Here is a 17,549-nt window from a genome sequence, read left to right on the forward strand (position 1 = left end):
GGCTGCACGCCAAAGAGGATCTTTGATAGCCTGAGAAACACATGTTGGTTCAATGGGAGAAGGAAGTGAGTGTTTGGTGGCAGTGCAAAGTTGTTTAGGTTTAAAGATATTGGTTTTGGCTCGGGTGGTCATGGGGTGATGGTTGAAATTATTTGGTGGTGGTGGTGGTGGTGGTGGTGGGGGTAAGGGAGTGATAGATGATGAAAATGTGGGTATGAGATGATGTAGTGATGGGGGGTGAACAGTTGCAGATGGTGATGGTGATGGTGCAGGGGAGAGACACAACTCCGAGACCTCCGAAGATGTATGAGTGGGAGCATGCTGAGAAGTGGAGGTGTGTGATGGAACCGGTGGTACCTCGGCAATGTGAGCAGGAATAGAGATGGCTGCTAGAGTGACAGCAGACCATGCAGTGGAGTCAAAGGAAGGAACTGGAGGCACGATGAAGTCACGAGAAGAAAAAGGAAAAGTGTTTTTGTCAAATCGAACGTGACGGGAAACAAACATACGACGGGAATGGAGATCAAGACATAGATAATCACTTTGAGTAGATGAGTAACCAAGAAAGAGACATGGACGAGATTGAGGAAGAAGCTTGTTGGAATTATAGGGTCTTAACCAAGGGAAACATAAGAAACCAAACACACGAAGCTTAATGTAGTTAGGAAGATCACCAAAGAGAGCTTTGTATGGAGAGATATTATTGAGAACATGAGTGGGCATCCTATTAATAAGATACACAATAGTTTTGAAAGCATATGACCAATAAGTTAGGGGTAAGGATGCTTGGTGGAGAATTGTTAACCCTGTTTCGACAACATGGCGGTGGCGGCGTTCAGTAACACTATTGTGTTCGGGAGTGTATGGATGAGTGGTGAGGTGAGTGATGCCATTTGTGGAAAGAAAATGTCTGAGTTTAACATATTCTCCCCCTCCGTCAGAGTAAAAGGTGATTATTTTGGTGTGGAAGTAGTTTTCTACAAGAGCTTTAAAGGTTATAAAGATTGAGAAAACATCGGATTTGTGTTTCATGGGATAAAACCAAATATATTTCGTGAAATGATTTACAAAGATAACATAGTATGAAAACAATCAGTAGCTAAATAGGGAGCAGGACCCCATACATCACTATAAATTAGTTCAAGGGGACGCTTACTAACAAGCGTAGAATGACCAAACGGGAGCTTGTGGCTCTTATTGCAATGACAAGAAGTGCAAACAGAAGAAGTTGAAAACATAGGAATGGATGAGGTATGTTGGATTTGAAGAAATGTTCGATGGTTGGGGTGACCGAGCCGACGGTGCCACACATTGGAGGAGTCCATCACACTGCTCATAACTTGTTTTTTAGGCATCAAGCACGGCCACTCATATGTATCGTCCTTATTCGGGCCTCGAAGAAGTGCCGCTCTCGTGTTGAGATCCTTGACAAGAAAGAAATCAGGAAAAAATTCAATAGAGGTTGCATTTTGTCTATTAAATTTGGCAATGGAAATAATATTACGAGAAATGGAAGGAACACACAGGACATCATTTAAGTGAAATATGGTGGTAGAAGAAGAAGAGAGTGACGTGGAACCAACATGTGTAATACTCAAACCTGTTCCATTACCAATAATAATCTGATCAGGACCATCACAGGTAGTGGAGTCCGGGATGTTCCTGGAGTCAGAGGTGACATGGTGAGAGGCACCCGAGTCGAGCAGCCAAGGAGATGATGTTGAAGAGCGGATAGTGGTGTGGTTGACCATAGGTGGAGTGGAAGAAAGTTGAGGGCAACGTTTTGCACTATGCCCTTGAGTACCACACCATTGACAGAAACCACGATACCCCTTACCGGAACAGCGATTATTGGAGTTGTGGTTGTTAGCACGGTGAGAGTTGTAGGTGGTATTCGTTGGATGTTGTTGGGAGGCTTGTGTAGGCCTGAAGTCACGCTGGGAGGAACGGAGAGCTTGAGCTATAAGGGCAGTCATATGAGTAATAGCAGCTGGTGGTGCATCCCGTTGGAGGAAGGTTTCATATTCAATGAGTTTGTCATACAAATTCTCAAAGGAGATGGAGGTATCGCTAGCCCGAACAACGACAGCGATTTCTTTGAAGGCAGGTCCAACACCATTGAGGACGTGTAGAACAACATCATCGTCAAAGGGTGGAGAATCAATGATGGCAAGCTCATCAATGATAGCTTTGATAGCTTGTAGAAAAACTGACACAGGTTGTGTATCACGACGCCTGAGCGTAAGACGCTCTTTGAGGTTGAGAACCCGAGAGCGTGTTTTGTTGGCGTAGAGTTTGGTGAGCTTGTCCCAAGCCTCCTTGGAGGTTTTAGAGGAGAAAATGAAAGATATAATATGTTCAGAGACAGAAGCTAAGATAGCATGTAGTAGCAGCTGATCTTGACGAATCCAGAAGGTGTATGACACGGCAGAGGAGGTAGCAAGACATGGTTTTGATCCATCAATGTAACCCATCAGGTCATACCCAAGAAGCAGGGCATTGAATTGAGCTCGCAGGAAAGTTGGTGGGTGTGAGTTTTAGAGGTAACTGAGCAACAGCGTTAATGGTGACAGGGGTGGGCAAGGGAGGTGAGGTGGTGGATTTAGCCATGAGGATCGGAAAAAAAAATGCTCGATAGAGCTTTGTTGCTCTTGATACCAAATTATGGTGAGTATGAAATGTATATTCTATTATTGTTTAATGATTTACAAGAGAGTGCTCTTTATAGAAGCCAATGAACAGACAACAATCATTCATGGCTAATGGAAACAATCATGAAAGGCTAATGGACAGCTAGTGGACTAGACACAATCATAAATGGCTAATGGAAGCAATCATGAAAGGCTAAAGGACAGCTAGTGGACTAGACGACTAGTGGACAAGCAATCCATATGTTGAGAAGAAGATTCCCTTTTAGAAGATACAAAAGAGAATAGGGCATTGTGGTGGACGTGGAGAAAGAAGCTTGATGACCGCCTTTGTAAATTGCTGAAGTAGATTACTCTCTTTCCACTCTTTGTTTGCAAACTTTCATGGGCTTAATTTTGCGGCTCGCATCGGGCTGACTACATAGCATGAATATCCACCAAGTTATTTTATGTATATTGGATTTTGGTGAGCTAATGAATTTAGATTTGGGTTTTCAATCTATAAATTCTGTTAATTGCAGTAGAATCTTTATGAAAATGAAATTCTATACTTTGTTTAATGTTTCCACTTTAGATATCTTTTTTCAATCTGGAGAACTGTGTATCAATTGGTGCTCACAGTGTCATATCTTCATGCACCAGGAACTTAGAAGATTTATGGTTTGGTCCTTGGAAATATGTGCTTCTGGGAGAATGGTCAAACTGCAAGCAGCTAGACTTGGTACATAAGAAGCTGGCCGGGGATTTGAAATCTAAGTGCAAAATGGAGATAGAGGAGAGTCTTCTAAGAGTCATTCTTGGGGGTTCCAAATATGCCTCTGAAGGATGAGGCGCATATCTTTCACAGATTTGTTACAAGAAAGGTTGCTATATTGGTAAAGCTGGATGTTCCGAGGAAAATAAGTGTTCGGCGTCACCTAATGAATCTAATGGTTATCAGAAACCGTTGGAGTTGGCTTTTCAACTAATATAGGAAGCAGTGAATGAGCTTAAAGGGCAAGATTCTGTAAATAGAGAGCCCATCATTCTAGTGCTGGACTTCGAGGTGCTTGGCTCCTCTTTTTTCTACATAGAGAGGTTAATCTTGCAAAGTTATGAGTCAAATGCTTCTTCTCTGAATATCATCTTCCAACTTGAGCAAATCATGTCAACTAATTTTGTAGTCATCTACAATGAAATAAGGGGGTGTTGGAACCAATAAATTACCTGAAATTATTACTCACGTTCGTAAAGTATCCTATAGTCTTTCCCTTAATTTCCTACATAAACTAGCCCTCAAAACGTGTTTCTAGTAATATTAGTTCTTTACTTAATGTGCAAGAGGGCTATGTTAGACATTAGTGGAATCAAAAGAGGAAACTGTTAGGGAATAATCCAACAATGTATATCAGGCTTATGTCCTCCCTTTTCTGTGTCTGAAATTAGATGCACGAGGATGTGGCATATATTATTTGTATACATATAAACACAAATCTATATGTTTCCGTAAGTAACCTTTCATTTGAATACCCTGCACAGGGGAAGGCTGGATGTGCACCCCCAGCTGAAGAATTGGCTGAAGCCTTGAACGATGAAATTGAGGTTTCACCATAAAACCAATTGGTAACCCAAGACCATATAAGTGTTGATTATTGGCTCAAACAATAGTCAAAAGTGAAACAATACTTTCGGCTACTTTTGTGGTAGTGGTTGTTGGTTGGCATGCTGCATGTGGGAGACAAACAAAAGTGGATGCACTTATGCCTAATTCTTTTGACTTAATGGGAGGCTTTGACCATTGGTCTCTTTGAGGAGCCACTTTCTTTGGCTTTAAAATGAGAAGCAGGAGCAGCCCATAGGATAAGAGAGCAAGAAGCCATTCGGCAGAGAGAAGAATTTTCTCAAATTGTTTTGCTTTGTATTTTTGGTTTTTCCCTTCCTATTGTAAGTGTGTGAGCTTGGGTTATTCGGGTCTTTGGGAAATTGAGTGATAAACACTATTGTATGTTCTCATTGATTATAGTGGAATACTCCGTTGTCTCCAAACTGGATGTAGGCATTGCCGAACCAGTATAAATCTTGGTATTCTTGTTAATACGTTTCATTTATCTTTTGTCAGTTATTGTGGTTTATTTTTTCACTCACACTTGTTGACGCTTCCGCATAACAAGTGGTATCAGAGCCCAATTTTGTGAACAGTGAACTGCTACAGTATCTGTGAACGGTATTGTACCTGTGAACAGTGTCGTATTTGTGAAGAGTGTCGAGTAGATGACTGAAGATAAAGATGAACCTGTGAAGAATAAGGAGTCAGGATCGTCTTCATCGGCACCTACATCCAATAGACATCCAACTACTACTACAAGGTTAGAGGTTGATAAATTCAATGGCTTTAATAATTTTGGTATGTGGCAATGTGAAGTTATGGATGTGTTGTATCAACAAGAGTTGGATATGGTTCTAGAAGATAAACCAGAAGATATTGATGACAAGCAGTGGACGCGAAATAATCTTCATGTTTGTGCTGCTATTCGATCGTTCCTTGATAAGGAGTTGAAATACCCGTACATGAAGGAAACTTCTGCTAAGGAGTTATGGACGAAATTGGAGGAGAAGTATATGACCAAGAGGGCAGAAAATCGTCTCTTCTTGAAGAAGCAACTCTTCCGATTTCAGTATCGTTCAGGTATTTCTATGCACGAACACCTCAATGATTATAATAAAATACTTGCTGATTTAGCAAACCTTGAGGTGAAAATTCCTGACGAGGATAAGGCATTATGTTTGTTAAATTCATTGCCTACTGATTATGATCATTTGACAACTACACTGTTGTATGGAAAATCCGAGGTGAAACTTGATGAGGTGTCTGCGACATTGGTGAATCATGAGTGTCGTAAGAAGGAACTGAAGACTCACAATTCACAAATCGAGGCACTTGTTGCAAGGGGTCGAATAGAGGAAAGAAAATCTGGGAAGCGGGGAAAATCTCGTTCAAAGTCACAAGGGAAGTTTCCTGCTAAAGATGAATGTGCTTTTTGTCGCCAAAAGGGTCATTGGAAGAAAGACTGCCCCAAATTGAAGAACAAAGAGAAGGAGAAAGCGGGTTCTAAAGCAAATATTGAAAAATCTGGAGATGATGATTTTGAGTTTGCTTTGGCTAGTTCATATGCTGATGGTCACTCCAAGGAGTGGATTTGGATTCAAGTTGCACCTATCATATGTGTCCCATTCGGGGAATGGTTTTCTAGTTTCGAGGAGCTGGATGGTGAAGTTGTTTTGATGGGTAATAATAATGCCTGCAAAACACAAGGGATAGGCAAAATCTGTTTGAAGATGCATGATGGAACAGTCAGAGAATTAAGTGATGTTCGGTATGTACCGGATATGAAGAAAAATCTTATCTCACTCGGTGCATTGGAATCAAAGGGTCTCAAAATCACCATGGAGGGTGGAGTTCTTAAAGCTGTGTATGGAGCACTGGTGGTGATGAAAAGTACAAGACGAAATAACTTGTATTTCTTACAGGGGAGTACAGTTATTGGTGGAGCAGCTGTCACCGAAGCTGCTGACGCAGATAGCACAGACACCACGAGGTTATGGCATATGCGTCTTGGGCATGCTGGTGAAAAAGCGTGGCAAGGATTGGTGAAGCAAGGCTTATTGAAAGGTGCAAAGGCATGCAAATTGGAATTCTGTGAGCATTGTGTGTTGGGTAAGCAAACTAGAGTAAAATTTGGCACTGCTATTCACCACACTAAAGGCATTCTTGATTATGTTCACACTGATGTTTGGAGACCTTCCAAGAATGCATCTTAGGGAGGTAGCCATTATTTTGTCTCATTTGTTGATGACTTTTCTAGAAGAATATGGGTGTACACCATGAAGCGTAAAGATGAAGTCTTGAAGATATTCCTGAAGTGGAAAAAGATGATTGAAATGCAAAGCGGTCGAAAGATCAAGACTCTCAGATCAGACAATGGGGGTGAATATAAGTCTGATCTTTTCTTGAAAGTTTGTCAAGATGAGGGTATTGTGAGACACTTCACGGTTAAGGAGACACCGCAACAGAATGGAGTGGCAGAGCGCATGAACCGTACTTTGCTTGAGAAAGTCTGGTGTATGTTGTCTAATGCTGGTTTAGGCAAGGCATTATGGGCTGAGGCAATTACTTATGCAAGCCATCTCATTAATCGATTGCCAGCTGCTGCGAACGAGGGCAAAACGCCCATGGAGGTATGGTCTGGTAAACCTTGTACTGATTACAAGTTTTTACACATATTTGGTTGTCCTGCTTACTATTATGTCAGAGAAAGCAAGTTGGATCCAAGAGCAAAGAAAGCTCTATTTATGGGCTTTAGCACTGGCGTGAAGGGATACCGACTCTGGTGTCCAGATGAGAAGAAATTTGTTGTAAGCAGAGATGTGACTTTTGATGAGGCTGCTATGGTTAATCAGAACAAGCATGAATGCGAAACTGAAGCGACCGAAACCATGAGTAGCTCAAAATAGGTGGAGTTACTGAAGACTCCAGTTGTTCCAGTAAGGTCTGATATTACAAACACTAGTCCTACAGTTAATTCTAATGATGAGGACGAGGATGATGAAGAGGAAGCACCTACCCAAGAGCCTCCACAGCAACAAGACTATATTGCAACCAGAAGATCGAGAAGGGAAATTCGAAAGCCTGCTCGATTTACTGATATTGTGGCATATGCACTTCCCGTTATTGAAGATGATATTCCATCCGCCTACAAAGAAGCTGTCATGAGTTCAGAGTGCAAGTTGTGGAAGAAATCTATGGATGAGGAGATGAAATCTCTTCATAAAAATGAGACTTGGAAGCTAGTTCAGTTACCAAAGGGGAATAAAGCAATTGGTTGTAAATTGGTGTAGACCAAAAAGATGGAATCTTTGGGAAAAGACAATGTAAGATTCAAAGCCAGATTGGTAGCTAAAGGAAGGCGTTGACTACAATGAGGTATTTTCTCCTGTAGTAAAACATTCTTCTATTCGTATTCTGTTGGCTTTGGTTGTACAATTTGACCTTGAGTTCGCCCAACTTGATGTCAGGACAGCATTCTTACATGGTGAATTGGAGGAAGAGATTTATATGTCTCAGCCAGAAGGTTTTAAGGTTGCTGGAAAGGAAAATTGGGTTTGCAAATTGGAAAAATCATTGTATGGCTTAAAGTAGTCTCCAAGACAATGGTACAAGCGATTTGATCGATTTATGATCGGGCAAAAGTACACAAGAAGTCACTATGACCATTGTGTATACTTTCGCAAACTACAAGATGGAACCTTCATTTATCTGCTTTTATATGTTGATGATATGCTTATAGCATGTAAGAGCAAAGTGGAGATTGAAAGGTTGAAGACTCAATTGAGTAATGAATTTGAGATGAAGGACTTGGGAGAAGCTCAGAAGATACTAGGTATGGAAATTGAAAGAAATAGAGCAAAGGGCAAGATTAGTCTGTGTCAGAAGCAGTATTTGAAGAAGATACTACAACGTTTCAGGATGAATGAAAATTCAAAACCGGTTAGTACACCTTCAAACTTAGCGCGTCTATGTCTCCTAAAAATGTTGAAGATAGTCAGTACATGGCTCAAATTCCTTATGCAAATGCTATTGGAAATTTAATGTATGATATGGTGTGTACTATGCCTGATATTTCACAAGCTGTTAGTATTGTCAGTAGATATATGCATAATCCAGGAAAAGGGCATTGGCAAGCTGTGAAATGGATTCTACGGTATATTATGGGTACTGTGGATGTTGGTTTATTATTCCAGCAGGATAAAGTTACTGGTCAATGTGTTGTTGGATATGTGGATTCTGATTACGCAGGTGATTTGGACAAGCGTAGGTCCACTACTGGTTTTGTATTCACTATTGCTGGAGGTCCAATAAGTTAGAGGTCGATTCTTCAATCTACAATTGCTTTGTCGACTACTGAGGCAGAATACATGGTTGTAACAGAAGCTATAAAGGAAGCCATCTGGCTTCAAGGGTTGCTTGATGACTTAGGGGTTCAACAAGACCATGTGGATGTTCATTGCGACAGTCAAAGTGTTATTCATTTAGCAAAGAATCAAGTTCATCGTGCACGTACGAAACACATTGACGTGAGGTTCCATTTTGTTCGTGAGATTATTGACGAGGGAGATATTCTTCTTCAGAAGATTGGGACCGCTGACAATCCTGTGGATATGTTGACAAAGCCAGTTTCGTTGCTCAAGTTTAAGCACTGCTTAGACTTGATTGGCATTTGTAAAATTTGTTGATTGCCCTATGGGGAATTGGGAGACGACTATTAGGAGTTCTACTTAGAGGGTTTGAGCCAAGGTGGAGATTGTTGATTATTGGCTCAAACAATAGTCAAAAGTGAAACAATACTTTCAGCTACTTTTGTGGTAGTGGTTGTTGGTTGGCATGCTGCATGTGGGAGACAAACAAAAGTGGATGCACTTATGCCTAATTCTTTTGACTTGATGGGAGGCCTTTGACCATTGGCCTTTGAGGAGCCACTTTCTTTGGCTTTAAAAGAAGAAGCAGGAGCAGCCCATAGGATAAGAGAGCAAGAAGAGCAAGAAGCCATTCGGCAAAGAGAAGAATTTTCTCAAATTGTTTTGCTTTGTATTTTTGGTTTTTCCCTTCCCATTGTAAGTGTGTGAGCTTGGGTTATTCGGGTATTTGGGAAATTGAGTGATAAACACTATTGTATGTTCTCATTGATTATAGTGGAATACTCTGCTGTCTCCAAACTGGATGTAGGCATTGCCGAACCAGTATAAATCTTGGTATTCTTGTTGATATGTTTCATTTATCTTTTGTCAGTTATTGTGGTTTATTTTTTCACTCACACTTGTTGACGCTTCCGCACAACAATAAGCACATAGCAAACCTTATCCCTCACCAATGTGGGACAACTCTCAACACGCCCCCGCACGTGTAACGGATTTTCAAGCCTACAAGTGGACAACAATCGGGTGACATGGAGCGCGTGTGGCCGTTTGGCTTCACACGAGGACAACCCGCTCTGATACCATGATGAAATTGAGGTTACACCATAAAACCAATTGGCAATATGGAGAGTAGCCCAAGACCATAAACACATAGCAAACCTTATCCCTCACCAATGTGGGACAACTCTCAACATTGAAAAGCCACAACCTCTTTATATATATATCGGCCATGGAAGTGGTATGTTTGATTATTCTGGCTTTTTTGTGTTTGGCATAAAAAGTTTTTAAAACGTCAAACTGAACATTTGTGTCCGTATGTCTTGTGGTACAGGGGTGAACTACATTCCCATGCATCAGATTCAGAGTCTGAAAAACTGCGCTGCTACTCTTTTGATGGGATGCAGTAATGGTTTTCTGACTGGGTCCCGCACTATCTTATCTGCTAGCCAGTTCTCCTGTCATTATTGAAATTTATGGGAAGTGACGGACAAGGATATTAACCGATTTGCAAAGGCCATGCTTGATGGTTGGCTAGAGGAAAGATTGAGTACCTCTCAGGGTTGTGCCCAATGCAAAGTAGCAGAAGAATTTAAGGCCTTGAGCATTAGGGGCCGTCAAGGTAATGCCAACAAAGTCTGGAGAAAGAAATTGCCTGAAGCTTGTGGAAGTGATCCAACGATGATTTCTTGTGATCATAGGCCGAAGATTGGATCATTCACGAGTTAGGCTCGTGAAGCTTACAGTCTCCCTTTCTTGATTGGAGCATCACCGGTATGTTATGGTGTTCCTACAGGCATACGGAGAAAAGATTCATAGCACCGTCATGTGGAAAATGGCATGCTCTCCAAGTTCATCAATGCCGCGGGCAAGCTTTAAGTTTCAAGTCTCCGATTTTAGCAACCAATTATAGGATGGAAACTTAAGGTGTGTGTTCTAGCAAGAATCAGCAAACATGTCTAGTATACATGTCAATACGCACTAATTTCCATTATTTTTCGTTTCCGCCATTTTTTAGAGCAGAGTTCAGAAATGCAGGTTAATGTGCAGTGTAAATGGAAGATGGAATTTGTACATAATTATTTGTTCATAGTGCCATTTGCTGTGTTGTTGAACTATTAGAACACTGGGAGAGAAATCAAATGGTTGTTAAACTATTATTATTCATTTAAATGTTTAGATAAATAGCGATGTCATATTGGCTAGTACAGATGTGTTTCTCCTTATGCACTCGAGTTCATATTCCCCTTTGTTTGGGTTAATATTTAAACCTTGAGCTTTCAGAAGGGAAAGCCCAAGAGAGTTCAATAAAGGAGGTTTTGCCCGAAGCCCATAAACAAGCCCAGTTCATCCATTTCAAGATATTATGACAGCTTTCCATTAATGAAAAGACCAGTTGCTTATAAGAAGTGACAACCGATGGAAGATCACCAACTCTCGGCCCAAAAGTACTTTTTGGATGGCAAACACGTAAAAAGGCTGGTGACTCACTACCCTTCAGTTGCTTTCGGGCAAGAACAGAAACGACACAGCTGGGCTAATTCATCTATAAAAGGAGGAAGAGGGCCCAGAGATAAGGACACTCAAATCAACAAACAACAAACATACAACTTGACTCTCAGCCAAACAAATGCCCAAAAAGTCGTGCTTTGTCCAGACTTTGCACCCTTTTAGCCTTAGACTTCCTTAGAAAGACATTTTTTGTCTATGTAAAAGCTCTGCTACCTTTTTCCTTGAATGTTGTAGTATCGATCTCTCATGTGTAAACTCTTTTCCAATCATCCCTTTTAGTACTCAATCCTTTTGTAAACTGCCAAGGGAAGTGACCGTAAGACGTTTTAACCTTGCCCGACAAGGTGAAATCTTGCCCGACTCTCTTTGTTTTTGCCTTTCCATTAATAGATCTGGTATTATAATGTATCCCTCAGTAAATATGCAAGTCATTTTCGATCTCTTAATGATCCGAAGTTCCATTAACTCTCAAATCTAGTTCACTTAGTACCTTTACTATCGTGAAAGTAAAAGAAACTGATGTTTTGATTAGATCTGAACCTCCACCCTTTGAAGCATACAAGATAAACAAAAATCATTGATCTCAAGGCATAAAAAAGAACTTAATGTGGACTTAACCCATCCACGACAATCCTTTGATAATGAGAAGTTAGAGTAACTTGGGGCGCAAGTAATCGGCTTAAATACACTCATTCTACATTTGCCATATAGAGATGGCAGTGGCACGCCTCAGCACTTAGTTAGTTTTGATTGTAACCCTCACGGCCTACACCTAAGGCCCGACAAATGCACCTTTCAAAACTAACTATGTCCTCTTCTTGCAGCCGGACAAGCAAGTGAGAGCCCAACAGCCAACCAAAGTGCCTAACTCCTCGGAGAGCTGTAAGCTTGAGCCAGGGACTCTTCCCAGTGAAATTCATGCCCGAACACCCTCTCTACACTTTGATTAGTTTAATGCTATTATAGGAAAAATAAAGGTTTTTTAAATTGATTCATGAGTGTTTTTTTTTTTAAAGACTTGATTTTACTGTATTTTAAAAATGTGTTTCTAAGTTTTAAAATGAATGAATTATGTACTTTTAAGTTAAAAATAATTAATGAATATTTTGATATTTTAAGCACAAAACTTAAGACCAAACTTTATTAAAATTGCAATGTATCTTAAAATTGGTTGACATCGTTTTTTAAGAAAATATTTTTGGAACCAAACTTTAGTAAAATTGCAATTGTATCTTGAAGGGCACTTGAAGTGCTTCCTAGATGAAACATATAACTGATGTTTCTTACAGAAAGCACTTTCAATGCTTTTGAAATCCAAAAAAAAATCTTTAAAAACGATTTTGATCATTTTAAAAGTATTTCCAAACCAATTCTTATTGCAGTGATTAAGATTTACAAATGTTTCTACCAAAAAAAGATTTACAAATGTTGGAAACCAACCGAGCAAAGTGAAATTTCAAATCCTGCCAGTCAAAACAAATTCAGGCACATTGACCAAAATTGATTGCTGATACAAGTGTGAGGATCCTATCGGATCCTCTTTGCAATGATCCTAAAAATCAGTTCATCTATCGTCCTGCGTCAAAAATCATTTTGAATTTTTTATTTAAAATTAAATACAAACAGTACCTAACGAAAACTAACTGCATAATGTATAATAAATGGCTAAGATGAATTGATTCTTAACATCCTATCGAAGAGAATCCAGAGATCCTCATCCCACATACATGAAGAAAACTATATTCATACACGGAAGAAGGTAAAAAGTAAGAAGTAAAATTAGATTTTGAAAATATATTACACAACAGAACAAAGGGAAAAGGAACAACTTCATCTCCATTTTCCTTTTTTACAGCTATTCAATTTCAATGAGACTTGAGTCCAATGCAAATCCGAGAAAGTTAAAATCATAACCTCTCCCAGACCTTGCTTAAAGCAGGAGCCTTGTGCACTGGGTACGACATTTTTTTACTACTAAATTTGTGTGCCTAAACAAGTGTTCCTAACTTCCTTATCTTTCATCACTGTTTCCTTCTCTACGCATACGTCTCCTCCCAGAACGTCCCAACAACACCCTGCCATGACGACGAAGGCGGCTCGCCAATGACATACCACCGCCGTCATCATCACCATCACTATCACTCTCTTCATCTTGATCAGAGGAATCCAAACCGCCAACAGGAGTTGTGTGCCGGATGCCAGCAGCACTATTGTCCAATGAGTGGTGGAAGGCCCCCTCAGGCGGTCTTAGACGTCTTGTCAGGTCAGTCCTTGATGGCCCAAATGCATGTAATAGGAAAAAGAAGTTCACCAGATTGCCATCGAATCCCAGCCCGAACCCCCCATTGCTTTCTGGAGCATCTGCATTAAAGCCACCATACTCTTCGTCCGTATCCAAACCATAATTATTTCTTTCTATTACATAATCTCCAAAAACCATTGCACCTGGCATGGAAGACTGGATTGTGCTCATCAGATCGTTCGTCTCATGCTCATGTTCAAGACTTCTCCATTTCTGTTCAAGGTCTGGATCCACCTCTCGTGGGCGTGCAGAGGGGTGCTCTTCCTTCACATGCCTTTTAAGCTCCTTGTAATTTCCGACAAATGAACAATTTTCTTGCATGCAGCTTCTCCTTTTTGTATTTAGATAATCTCGTGCTGGTTCAAGAACAGTCCAGCCCTTCACCTGGCCCCTACAGAGGGGGCATGCAAGTTCTGTGACTTCGCACTTTTGTACTGGCCATCCAGCATCTGGTACCACAATTGGATCGTTGTTGGAGCCAAGCAATGGTTGTCCAAGATCAGATGGCACAATTTTAGTATAAGCTTTCTTGTACTGGCCAAGACAATTGGAATGTCGGAAACTAGTTCCACACATGTAGGGACGGCAACCCTTGTCATGAGAAGAACAAAGGAGAAGAACAGCATTGTGAGGATACTCCATGCACACGGAACATGTTGCATCCTCCCAGTCTTTTTTTTCCAAATCTCTGCATTTCTTCGAGCACAGATCCTCCAATATATCTTGACTGTTCCGCAATGGATATGGAGTCGGTCTGTATCGTCGGGAAGCAATCCTGCGTCGTCCCCGGCTACCTTTTGCCATTTCTAATATCTACCTGCAAATAACATTGCAAAAGTTATACCAGAACCATGACAGTCCAGATATACATACATGGAACTTTAAAATTATTCAGCTACAAATACACACACATATACAACACAGGACAAAAACCAGGAACTTCCACACCAACGTTAATAGAATAAAGTTCACCCTATTACTGCAGATGCCAATCCTGTGCTTCAATTGTCAAAGTCTCAAAGAAAAACAATATATCAGAACTTTAAATTCAAAAAGAATCCATAGTACGCATTTCAATCACCAATTTTTAGATCAGGTTATCTCATAAACACACCATACAAGTGGTCAAAAAGTACACACGGAAGCATCTTAACAGAATTTTTAAAGGATTCTTACAGTAAGGACTACATCAATGTGTGAGTCAATACATAAAGGACCAAACTGATGAGTTGGTAAAACATAAAGGATTGTTTGTGATAAAAACCCGTTTTCCTAAATACGCTAGCAAATTTATTGTAGCAATTGAATTCTAAACTAGTAGAGGTCGCACTTGGTGCGATGGCAAGTGCCTTCGCCCATGAGCGGTAGGTCTCGGGTTCGAGACTTGGGAGCAGCCTCTTCATAAATGGGGTAAGGCTAGCCGACATTCACCTCTCCCAGACCTTGCGTAAAGCGGAAGCTTGTGCACTGGGTACGACCTTAAATTGAATTCTAAACTAGGACGATCAGCCTTGAATTTTAAATCAACTATCAAACCCTATGAAGAAAGAACAAAGAACCCCCGAGATCCACTCTCTGATCAGTGATAACCAAGAAAAAATACACAATTGCATAGACACTAGTATGAAATTGAATCTTGAATGATTGAACTACTAAAGTAAATAGATATCACCAAAAACTATGTGATTAGTGAAGATTAAAAACTTGGGCAAAGCCAGAAACAGCTTGAGTCTTGATTCGAAGCATTCGAGCCAATTATACCCAGAAACACACGCATTTCATTCCAGCTAAAGATATAATCTTTCGCAATTGAAACTGACAACCAGAAAGCCTCACCTGAGCCGCGGTCAGAGCAATTCCGGATCCAAAATAAGTCAGTTGCGTACAATGGCAAGAGAAACAGAAACAGGTCAGAGATTTATACACAGACCAACGTGTTTAAGAAGTTAATAAATTAATCAAATAACAACCCAAAGCTTGAAGCAAAGCACATGGCAGCTGACCCTTCATCCATTTGAGAGAGATCCACAAAAATATTAATTAATATTCAAATTTAACTAAATTAAGAATCTTATGTAAAAATCCAAAGAAAAAAGTGAAAATCTCCAATTTTGCTCAGAAATGAAAGTCGAAAACTTGTGGTTGCTCAATTTTGCACGCAAAGGATAACCCAGCTTTCAAAATTCCAATTTTCCAATTTTTTTATTTGAAAAGAAAACAAAAATGAAAAACAGAAGGAAGAGAGAATAACTACATAACTGAATGATTTTCCATGATTTTTCAAACATTTCCCGGCAACCAAACAGACGCTCAAGCTCAAGAATGAAGGAAGAACAAAACCATCTGATAAGAGAGAAACTGAAAAAGCTTAGCAATCGCACCAGAAATATATATGTACTATTCGAGTGTTGAAACTTCAGAGACGTTAAAGCGGGTCGGAGTCGGAGCAATTTGGATATGGATTTTGGATTTGGGAGAGAAGAAGGGAATTAGGGTTTCAGAGGAGGCGAAGCTAATAAGCGATTGAGGGATAGGCGGGAGAGGGCGGGAGGCAGCGAAATGAAAAGCAAATAATCACAAAAGCTCTTCGTAGTCGCGAGGTTTATTTAATTTTCTAGAGAGAGAAAGGAGGAGAGAGAAAGCTCCAAGCTTTTCGTCAATTTCGAGTTATTTCTACGCTACTCTATCTCTCTCCTTCCTTCCTCATTTTCTCTCTCCTCTGATTTGTGATTGGAGACGTGGGCCAGCTGCTTTGATTTGGAATCCACGCGCTGCTGGGGCGGCTGGCGAGCACGCTCAGTTTCACTGGTTTAAAGCAGTCACGTTGTCACGCACCGTCGTGCTATGTGGTAAATGTCGGAATCAGATCATCTTCGAATCTTTTTCATTAAAATCATCGAATCAAATTATTCAAATTTTTTAAATTTTATCAAACGACTCATTTGTTTTGATCACTTAAAAGTTATAATATTTTTTTATCGTTGGAATTTTTGTGATTCGGGTTTAGGTTCGGGTTAAGTTTGATTTGGATTCATTCGAGGCAAATAATAAGTTTAGTTGAGTTCGAGTTTACATTCGAGTTGGATTGAAATCGTCCAACTTGTTTGAGATTAACCCTGTAACAACTTAGTTTGCTAGAATTCTTAAAAATTTAAGCCAAATATGATCAAAACTAGTCAACTTAAATTTTATAAATAAATCAAACTTTGTCCAACTTTTTTGAGTTCAAATATATAACAACTTAGTTGAAGTTTTTTTTTAGAGAAACAATAGCGTTAGTAAGTTAAATGTTAACTTAGCCACCAATGGGGTTGGAACTCATGCCGTCATGCAAAGGCACAACACATTTCCATCACTGTTGTAAAGAGCCACTTGCAACTTAATTTGAAGTTAACTAGCTTTGATTCTATTTTGTTTTTTCTTTTGTACTAAAATAAAAAAAGTTAAATAGCATCAAAGCTAGTTAACTTCAATTTTTATAAATTAGTCAAAACTTAAATTCAACTCCACAAATTAATCTTCGTTTTAAAATTAAACTAAATACAAATATTCAATGATGCAAAATTTGAATTAAAATACAAGAAAATACTAAGAAGTAGACTTGCCATTTCAAACCCGACCCGTTAACCCGATCCGATCCGACCCGTTAAAATGAGTATTCGGGTGAGTGTTTAACGGGTTGGGTGATTAACGGGTCAACCCGTTAAGCACCCGTTAAATAACGGGTCATTTTGGGTGAACCCGCGAAACCCGTTAACCACCCGTTACACCCGTTATTAAGGGCTTTTGTGTAATTTCAGTTGTCAATTATAAGCATTGCAGACTTGCAGTTTTGTGCAGTCTGTCTCTCATTGCAGTGTTTCTGCTTTGCAGCCTGTCGCTCTTGAATTCTTCTCTTTCTTTTTCTTTCGCATCCCTCTTGAATCTAAATGCACTTCAAAGACAATTAATAATAATTATTAAATGATAAATACATTTTTGAAGGTAAAAATCCAAGAAAATCGTGGAGTAATTGGGACCAATTACCAGAAGGAGGAGGAGAAATCTCTGAAATTGTTGAGCTGCGTAGAGGAGGGATTGTTCTGGCGATCCTGGCCAAAATTTCTTGAAAATTCGCATTCATGGCGTCAAGAAGTTAA

The 17,549-nt window shown here is 39.9% G+C and overlaps 1 protein-coding gene across 7 annotated transcripts; it reads right to left on the reverse strand.

The window, feature by feature from the left end:
* Positions 1-12,868: 12,868 nt before the first annotated feature.
* On the reverse strand, positions 12,869-16,109 carry LOC103428928 (uncharacterized). 7 transcript variants are annotated; one of them, XM_017330543.3, is made up of 3 exons: positions 15,792-15,988; positions 15,172-15,246; positions 12,869-14,227 (listed from the first exon to the last, which is right to left on the reverse strand). In XM_017330543.3, exon 3 carries the CDS (start codon positions 14,212-14,214, stop codon positions 13,120-13,122), a length of 1,095 nt encoding a protein of 364 aa, XP_017186032.3. In that variant the 5' UTR covers positions 14,215-14,227; positions 15,172-15,246; positions 15,792-15,988; the 3' UTR covers positions 12,869-13,119. The 7 variants fall into 7 exon arrangements, with proteins under 7 accessions (XP_017186032.3, XP_008365283.3, XP_008365281.3 ...); XM_008367061.4 differs by having other exon boundaries at positions 15,809-15,937; XM_008367059.4 differs by lacking the exon at positions 15,172-15,246 and having other exon boundaries at positions 15,792-16,109.
* Between the last annotated feature and the right edge of the window lie 1,440 nt (positions 16,110-17,549).

Source organism: Malus domestica, chromosome 08, assembly GCF_042453785.1.
Source record: "Malus domestica chromosome 08, GDT2T_hap1".
NCBI classification, from domain to species: domain Eukaryota; kingdom Viridiplantae; phylum Streptophyta; class Magnoliopsida; order Rosales; family Rosaceae; genus Malus; species Malus domestica.